This window comes from Stigmatopora nigra, chromosome 10, assembly GCF_051989575.1.
Source record: "Stigmatopora nigra isolate UIUO_SnigA chromosome 10, RoL_Snig_1.1, whole genome shotgun sequence".
NCBI lineage: Eukaryota > Metazoa > Chordata > Actinopteri > Syngnathiformes > Syngnathidae > Stigmatopora > Stigmatopora nigra.
In genome coordinates, this window is record NC_135517.1 from 1,590,001 (window position 1) to 1,598,192 (window position 8,192).

General features: G+C 39.3%; 2 protein-coding genes and 1 long non-coding RNA gene across 3 annotated transcripts in view; 2 read left to right on the plus strand and 1 right to left on the minus strand.

Moving 5' to 3' along the window:
* LOC144203212 (uncharacterized) overlaps positions 1–2,538 on the plus strand; it is a 2,796-nt gene extending 258 nt beyond the window's left edge. The window contains exons 2-3 of the long non-coding RNA XR_013327626.1: positions 652–753; positions 1,506–2,538. This is a non-coding gene — a long non-coding RNA (uncharacterized LOC144203212). The remainder of the gene's footprint in view (positions 1–651; positions 754–1,505) is intronic.
* LOC144203211 (DEP domain-containing mTOR-interacting protein) lies at positions 173–3,484 on the minus strand. The gene is made up of 9 exons (XM_077726569.1): positions 3,374–3,484; positions 3,113–3,291; positions 2,231–2,354; positions 1,977–2,155; positions 1,685–1,897; positions 1,479–1,616; positions 1,314–1,384; positions 638–742; positions 173–544 (listed from the first exon to the last, which is right to left on the minus strand). Exons 1-9 carry the CDS (start codon positions 3,454–3,456, stop codon positions 419–421), a joined length of 1,218 nt encoding a protein of 405 aa, XP_077582695.1. The 5' UTR covers positions 3,457–3,484; the 3' UTR covers positions 173–418.
* Positions 3,485–4,670: 1,186 nt separating this feature from the next.
* On the plus strand, positions 4,671–6,288 carry LOC144203123 (transcription factor MafB-like). The gene has a single exon (XM_077726403.1). The coding sequence runs from the start codon at positions 4,849–4,851 to the stop codon at positions 5,812–5,814; it is 966 nt and encodes a 321-aa protein (XP_077582529.1). The 5' UTR covers positions 4,671–4,848; the 3' UTR covers positions 5,815–6,288.
* Positions 6,289–8,192: the final 1,904 nt, after the last annotated feature.

Below are 8,192 nucleotides of genomic sequence, written 5' to 3' on the forward strand. Positions count from 1 at the left end.
CGAAGCGTCCCAAAAATTCAAACTATCGTCCCACCTGGTTCATATTTAATAATCACCTATGTCACAAGTACATTGTTTGGATTTATAACATTTTGTCCTTTTCCAATGAAATTAGGGGCCTTTTTGTAGAAAAAAATGTGTCCGGACAGGATTAATAAAAATGTATAACATGTTTATGAGTTACTTTTAATTCCTAACAGTATTGTTGTAAATCAAAGTACTAAGTGGAGTGGCAAAATGACACGTGACATACGCCAACCAATCAAAATGCTTGGTCCATAAACAACAGCTTTACCATAAGCAAAGACATATATATTGGACTAAATTTGATTTAAACTGAAATTGCAATAGCCGAAAAATGAACACTCCTGCTCTTAGATACTTAATCTTGAATTTAAAAAAATATATATTATTATTATTATTCTGGTGATTCCATCACTTCCAAGACAACAACGCGAGGTCCAGTCATGACCAATGTCGTCACTGTCCTGTAGTCCAGGTAGAGTACACACTGTCCATTCACCTGACATAATAATTGTCTCACCTAAAATTACAAGGCATATTTTCAGTAGGTCACTCTTAATTTCACCTTTACACATTTGACTGATTGCAAATGAATGCCATCTAATTTTCTGACCTTTACACCGGCAGCTGCTGCAGGGCCTCCGGGGTCCACGGCTTGTACGTAACAGGGGGCCATGCCTCTTAGGACAAAGCCCCACCCCAAAGCATCACTTATTACCTGGGATAACGGTAAGAGATTTTATTTATGTGTATATGTATGTGTGTATATATCACGACTTCACTTATCGCACATTTTAAAATTTCTCGAGTATAAGCCCCCCCTGATTCATAATTTTCACCTCCATATTCATGGTTTTAATAAGGAGTACAAATGTGTTACTTTTAAGGGAAAATTTAAAGAAAAATCATTGCACGTGGTATTTCTGAAATACTATATTAATTATTAATAGGTTCAATATCATAAGAAAGTTAATATGCCTGTCTTTTTTAAATGCAAAATATCATATTATTCAATTTGAAAAATGTCTATTTTGATGAGAACTTGATGCTTTTTATTGACAGAAATTTCTTTTTCTGGGGGAATATTTTTATAAAAATTATTATATATTTTTTCAAGTTCATTAAAATGTGAAACTCAGTACTGAATTGAAAAAAATCATATTTTTAATAGGGGTGACCTTACTTTGCATTTTTTTTCAATTATCGCGGCCATGTTAGCTCCTCATTACCCGCGATATTTGAGGGATTACTGTAATCTAAACAAAAAAAATCCATTCAAAGCCACTTACCGTCAAGACCTTTTTGGAAAAATGTCCTCCGGACTCCAGCATCTCTTCGCATGTAAACCGTCTTTTAAGAACTGCAAGACCAATCATTCCATCATCATCTTTTCTCACTTTACCAAAACCATACATTTGGAAAGTAGATAGAATCTACTCGAATCGTATACTTGCCCGATTGCGGGTTACATTTTACAACAGGAATTGAAGACATCTGACCAATAGGAGGAAATCCCGCCTCCTCCATCTGAAGTGAACTCAAACTACCCCGACAAGAACCGCCCACCTGCTTCTGGTCTCGACTGGCTCCGCCTACCATTCAATCAAGAACTTTTCCAGGAATATCCAACATTTTTCCAGAAGATAAATTTCTCTCTGACCTGATTGGAAGCCATTATTAGGTTCCTGTGAAGAACCTTTATGGAGAACAAACGGACTATCGGGATGGCCATCTTCTGGCGTGGAACCCACGGCACCCTGGTTGGCGTCCCGCTCGTTTTTACAAAGCAACTCGGACAAACGCCGTCTTCGGCGAAAGTTGATGCGGAATTGGTAGAGTAGTCCACTATCGAAGAAATCATGTTTTTTGGCCACTAGGGGGCAAAAAGGGAGAAGAATATACATCAGAATTTTGAAGGGTCATTTTAGTTGGGTTTTCGTACTTCATCTTACCGTGCCTAACGATGCCTTGCTCCTGTAAAGCGCGGCACAACTCCAGACCGCGGGATCGGCTAGCCGCCTCCCCATTTTGGAGCAGCCAATCGATGAGCTGGCATCCGGGAAAGGAACGTTGGTAGGAAATGCCTTGCTCTTCTCGCAGTTGTAGAATCGAACGCTTCTCCGCAATTAGACTAGTTTGCCATAAGGGAAAAAAAAAAACATAAATGGCGTCTTTGCAGACCTGCTTGGACTTTGATGGCGCTTACTGCTCGTATAATCTTTGTCCTCGCATGAATATTTTCACTTCCGCGTTGAAGGGAAACGTGCCGTCGTCTTTGCGGAAACGATACAGCAATTTGGCGTCTTTGAACTCGGACCACTTGTCACAAACTATAGAAAAACAGAGAGGTTAGTGTGTCCTGTTAGCATTTCAGTAGTGCCTTGAGATATGAGTTTAATGTGGTCCAGGACCGAGCTCGTATGTCAAATCAATGTTTTTTTTAAAGAAAATAACTAAACACAAATTAATCTGTTTCCACTTTCTTTAAAAAACAATAAAAATGGGATATTACAATGGAAACATCTCTTGATTGGTTATGATGTTCAATGCTTAAATGCGACATTATTCAGTATAGATCGCAGGTGTCAAAGTGGCGGTCCGGGGGCCAAATGTGGGCCGCTGCATCATTTTGTGTGGCCCAAGAAAGTCAATCATGAGTGCTGACTTTCTGTTTTAGGATCAAATTCAAATGAAGATTATATATGTATATTAAATTATCTGATTTTTCCCCTTTTTAAATCAATAATTGTCATTTTTTAATACATTTTTACTGTTTTTGGTTCAAAAATAATTTTGTAAAATCTAAAAATATCTTTAAGAAAGCTCAAATATGCAAAAATATTTTTGAACTAAAAACACAGGGAAAAATGATAATAAATGACAATTATTAATTTAAAAGGGTAAAAATCAGGAAATGTAATATACATCTATACTCTTCATTTGAATTTGATCCTAAAGCAGAAAGTCGGCACTCATCATTGACTTTCCCGGGCCACACAAAATAATGCGACTGGCCAGATTTGGCCCCCGGGCCGCCTCTTTGACACACGTGCACTAGAGTATACTCCACCGCACTTTAGTTTTTTACCATGATGAACGACGTCCTGATCCATGAGATGCTGCATGAGACTCACGGCCGTGGTCCGGTCCGGCGCCTCCTTGTGGTTGATCAGCCAGGCGATCAGTTCCTCCGCCACAAAGCAGTTGGGATACGTTCGGAGATGGTAGCGTCTGTCCTTGATCAGTTTCCCATCGTGGAGCCTCAACCTTTCAAGAAAATTTCCATCCATCCAACCATCACGCACCCGGAATTTTTTGCAACGCGACCGTCCACGTTTGTAAGTCCTACCTGAGTTGTTCCCCCGCAATCATGACTTCGGCCTTGTGTTGTCGAGCCAGGTCTTGTCCGTTGACGCCACCCGTCCGCTCCATGTCTTCGTCCAATGGCGGAAGAGTCCGAGTCGTGCTAACTGTCGTTTCAGTGTTGACATATCACACACAACATGTTGTGTATAAACACACTTGAAGACAGTTAGCCAATCAGCTTCTTTTCAACAGAAACAGATTTAGATCCATTTCCCGCGGCCCGCCAGTGGAGTAGTTTTCCCGGTTTCGGTCACGGTTATGGTGTTGAAGGTTCGATACCAGGCTTGGATCGTATCTTGGGTTTGTGTGGGTTTTCTCTGGGTATTCTGGGTTATTCCCACATCCCCATAAATGTGCAGGGTAGGCTGCTTGAACACTCAAAATTGATTAAATTATGAGTGTGAGTATGAATGGTTGTCTTTTGTCTGCGATTGGCTGGCCATAGTCAGGGTGCGGTAGTTGGTTGAGGTAGGCTCCAGCACCCCCTGTGATCCTTGTGTCTAGAAGCAGTTCAGAAAATAAATGGGGGAAAAAGGTACATTTCCCTTTTTGACTTGAATGCTTGCTATGATATTTAATGTTAGTTTTCTTGTTGTTGGTGTTATTTTTTGTAAATATTTTTTTTTAAAAATATTTGTAAATATATTTTTTTATTTTTTATTTTTTATTATTTTTGTGTTATTTTTATTAGAACCTCACTGCATGAGAAGTGTTTTTTTTCCAAATTGGAAGCATTGTAAAAATACTTTTTTCCCTAAATTGGAACCCTTGTGTAAAATATACAAATGGCCGCCAGGCGTCACTGTTGACCAGAATAGTTACAGTTAAACGTAAATAGTGTTGTCAGTTCAATTGTTTTTATTGTATTTTCATTATAGAGTAAGCGTAATAAGGCTAATCTTAGTTTAATGCTTGATTGATTTTTTTAAAAGAAAGGATGAAAGATTATAGTTTAGTTGTATTCATATTTTTTCATTGGCTCTCTTAGACTCAAATGAACAACTAGCCTCGTTTTTATCACTTTAAAATGAGTTTGAATGTACTTGAACGTCGTCCCGGGTGGAAAATAAAACGTATTTTCTGCCTGGATTGGGGCTAAAAAAACGTGTTTTGCGTGTCGGTCAAGTGATGGTCACGAGCAAGCTCTCCCTTATGCAAATGAGCTCCCGTGCACTCTGATTGGCGAACCGCTTGGAGGTGTCGTCTGGGGGGGGCGTTGACACCCATCCCGTGTAGCTTTATCAACTAAACGTGCCCCCCTTTATTGCACACTTGGACGGGTGCGTCGAGTCACTTCTCGCCTGGATTTTAACGGACACGCGCGTCTTACTTGGACATTGAATTGTTCTGATCATTTTTTATGTGGATGGGACAAGCAAGTACCATTTGACCGACGTCCGAACACGTGGCGTCCATTCCGGTCCAGGGGGGGCTTCTTTACGAGGAAAAAAAACGGCGATGAGTACCGAAACGCACTCTCATTCAGGACTACTACACAGACCTTCCATGAATTTCGTCAACGACTTCGACTTGATGAAGTTCGGCGTGAAAAGAGAAGCCGTACAGGCGATGGAACGCTCCCTGATTGGTCCGTGTGGCCACCAGCTTCACCGGCCGGACTCGGTGTCATCCACCCCGGGTAGTACACCGGGCAACTCCATGCCGGCGTCACCTAACCTTCCCCCGGGGGACTTGCGCAGCCACCCCGAGGAAGCCTTCTGGATGTCCGCTAACGGTGTTTACCCACACCCGCACCCTCAAATGTACCCGCAGTCTTTCGGTTTAAGCCCTGAGGACGCTGTGGAAGCCCTGATCGGGGCTAGCGCGCAACAAGGACTCCCCCCAGGGACTCATGGACACCCTCAACCCCCATTCCCGGTGGAATACGAAGGCTACGACCCCTTAGGCGAAGAGGGTGCGCATCACTACTCGGAGTTAGCGGCTCCGCCAGATATGCTCCCGGGGACGCACTGCCACCACCCCGACCCGAGTGGTGCTTCCTCCCCGTCCCTGGATGAAACTGGGGGACACGGAGACCACCTCCAGGGACATCACAGACGAGGGAATGGTGACACGCGATTCTCTGATGACCAGTTGGTGTCCATGTCGGTTCGGGAGTTGAACCGGCTTCTAAGGGGGCTCGGGAAAGATGAAGTTATGCGTCTGAAGCAGAAGAGGCGGACCCTGAAAAACCGAGGGTACGCACAGTCGTGTCGGTATAAGCGAGTCCAGCAGAAACATATCTTGGAGCATGAGAAGACCAGTTTGGTGTCCCAGGTGGAGCAACTCAAGCATGAACTGGGAAGACTGGTGAGGGAAAGGGACGCGTATAAAATCAAGTGTGAGAAACTGTCCGGGGTTAATGGATATCATGAAACTGGATCCACTAGTGATAACCCTTCCTCGCCTGAGTATATGATGTGAGGCGTTGGTTCACTTACTTTTTCGGGGGTTGTTTTTTTTTAATATTTTTTTTTTAGTAGCCAGCTGTAGATAAGTTTGCTTTCCACAACAATCACCTTTTTTGTTGAAGGCAAAAAAAAATCAACAAGTGATGAATGATGGCGACCAATCAAACATGCATGCAGGACATGTGTGAACAGTTTTTTCAACCAAAAAAAAATTTTTTTTTGCATTTTTTTTTAAATCATTTTTTTTGCCTTCTTGATTTTTTTGGCATTTTTTTGGGACTTTCTCTTTATTAAAATGCAGATTGAAGAAAGACTAGTATCGATGCTGGTTTTGTTTTTTAGTCAGCTGATTCTGCTGGACAGATGTCTTCTCTACTCTGGCTTGTATTTTCTTTTTTCTTTTTTTTTTTTAAAGAAAACACAATTATGCAAATTGTTGTTGTGTTTTTCATATACTATGGATCAATAAAATTATTGTGACTTTTTATATCGTGTGTCAGCTCTTTTTGGAACAAAACTTTGGGAAACTTTAAATTCACATAAAATTGAAATTATATTATTTCTAAGCAGATTCAATTAAAACTGGTAGAGAATTGCTTTTTTAATCTTTTAAAAACTGAGATAATATATATCAGACTTGGTTAGACACTTTGGGAATATTTTTCAACAAAATCATAACAATACTATATAAAATATTCCTAATCAAATCAAATTAAAACTCTTTTTTGCAAAAATTGCTATTGTGTTATTCTACTTTTTAGAAATGAGATCATAAATGTCAAATTTTGGTACAAAACTTTATGAAAACTTTTCAACATAACAATATGAATAGTTTGTCAAAAAAATAAAAAACTACATTAGCATCATATGAAATCATTTTTTAAAATGTTTTAGGCAGTTTTTCTTCATTCAAATGAATCCGAATATTCCATTTTCATATTTTACATGTTTTTCCCATATTTTATAATTTTTTTGATCATTTCAAATTATGTACACCATATAACAACTTTGCTACGGAATATTTTTTATTTTATTTTTCTGCAAAATCGATTTTTTGACCCATTTCCACTCTAATCCGGATCATTTTAGTCACTAATAGCAAAAAAAAAAACCAAAATATTGTCATGCTTTAATTATCATATGCGCATTCCCCTTTCCACTACATAAATATAACATGTCAGCAAGCAATGTCCCCAAACAGTCAATCTACATAATAATACATCAATAAATTGCATTTTTTTTTACTTAAATGGCTTAATAAGGGGGAATCACAATCATTAATAAGCTGTGTGGTTATTAAAAGCACGGGTCCCAAATTGCCTTCTTCCCTGGTGTGACCTTTGACCTCGACGGCACCCGGCTTCCTGCGGGATCCCGACACGCGAAAGGCTGGCAGGGGCTGCGGCGTCCAGATAAAAGAGGCTGGAAATCAGGCTTCCCCTCATCTCGCTTCCTCAGACAAAGAAATGGCATCTGTTCTCGGCCAGAGAGGAAGAGACCATTCCGAAATCCGTGGCGATCGGTCGCTATTAGGAATGTGTGTGCATTCGATAGCATTTTTTTTTTGCACCGTTTGCCGGTTTCCTCATCACATTTCCGTCTCAATTCGGGAGGGAAATAATATTTAGATGACAAATCCTCATTTCCAAGGCTAACGTGATAAGTGGAAAAGTGACATTTGTACTGTGATTTTAAGAAGTTTTACTTTTTTAAAAAACATGTGGTGTGAAAGTTCAGAAAAAGCAGGTGGTCTTTTTTATTGAAGAGCAGGTTTGACCCCTGGTAGCCACAGGTGCGAAAAAAAACACTTTCCCTTTAAAAGTAGTCTTTCTTACTCTTCCATTGCTTGCTGACACGCTATATTCATATCGTGAAAGGGCAGAATTAACTGATGCAGGTGTGCATATCATACTTAAAGCATAACCGTATTTTTATTAGTTTTCTTCTACTACAGTGACCAAAACGATCCGGATTAGAGCCAAAATGGGTGAAATGAAATTGACTTTATAGAAATATGATGGAAATTTATGTCTAATAACGTGGCAGTTTCTGCAAAATGCAAGTTTAGACCAAAAAAATGCAGTTTTATTGTTATTAAAGCATAATGTGGGTTTGTTCTATATGTATATGTATATGTATATGTATATGTATATGTATATGTATATGTATATGTATATGTATATGTATATGTATATGTATATGTATATGTATATGTATATGTATATGTATATGTATATGTATATGTATATGTATATGTATATGTATATGTATATGTATATGTATATGTATATGTATATGTATATGTATATGTATATGTATATTACATGGAACACACTTATTTACTTATTCATCTATTTATTTATGTCTAAAATGTATTTTTTCTGCGTCTGT

Bases quoted from the DNA above. Each gene is read 5' to 3' on its own strand.
- LOC144203123 (XM_077726403.1), top strand. From the start codon at position 4,849: ATGAGTACCGAAACGCACTCTCATTCAGGACTACTACACAGACCTTCC.
- LOC144203211 (XM_077726569.1), bottom strand. From the start codon at position 3,456: ATGGAGCGGACGGGTGGCGTCAACGGACAAGACCTGGCTCGACAACAC. The intron at 2,355-3,112 runs GTAAAAAACTAA...GTTTTTCTATAG, and splicing joins TCAGGACGTCGTTCATCATG to TTTGTGACAAGTGGTCCGAG. The intron at 545-637 runs GTCAGAAAATTA...TTGTAATTTTAG, and splicing joins CAGCAGCTGCCGGTGTAAAG to GTGAGACAATTATTATGTCA.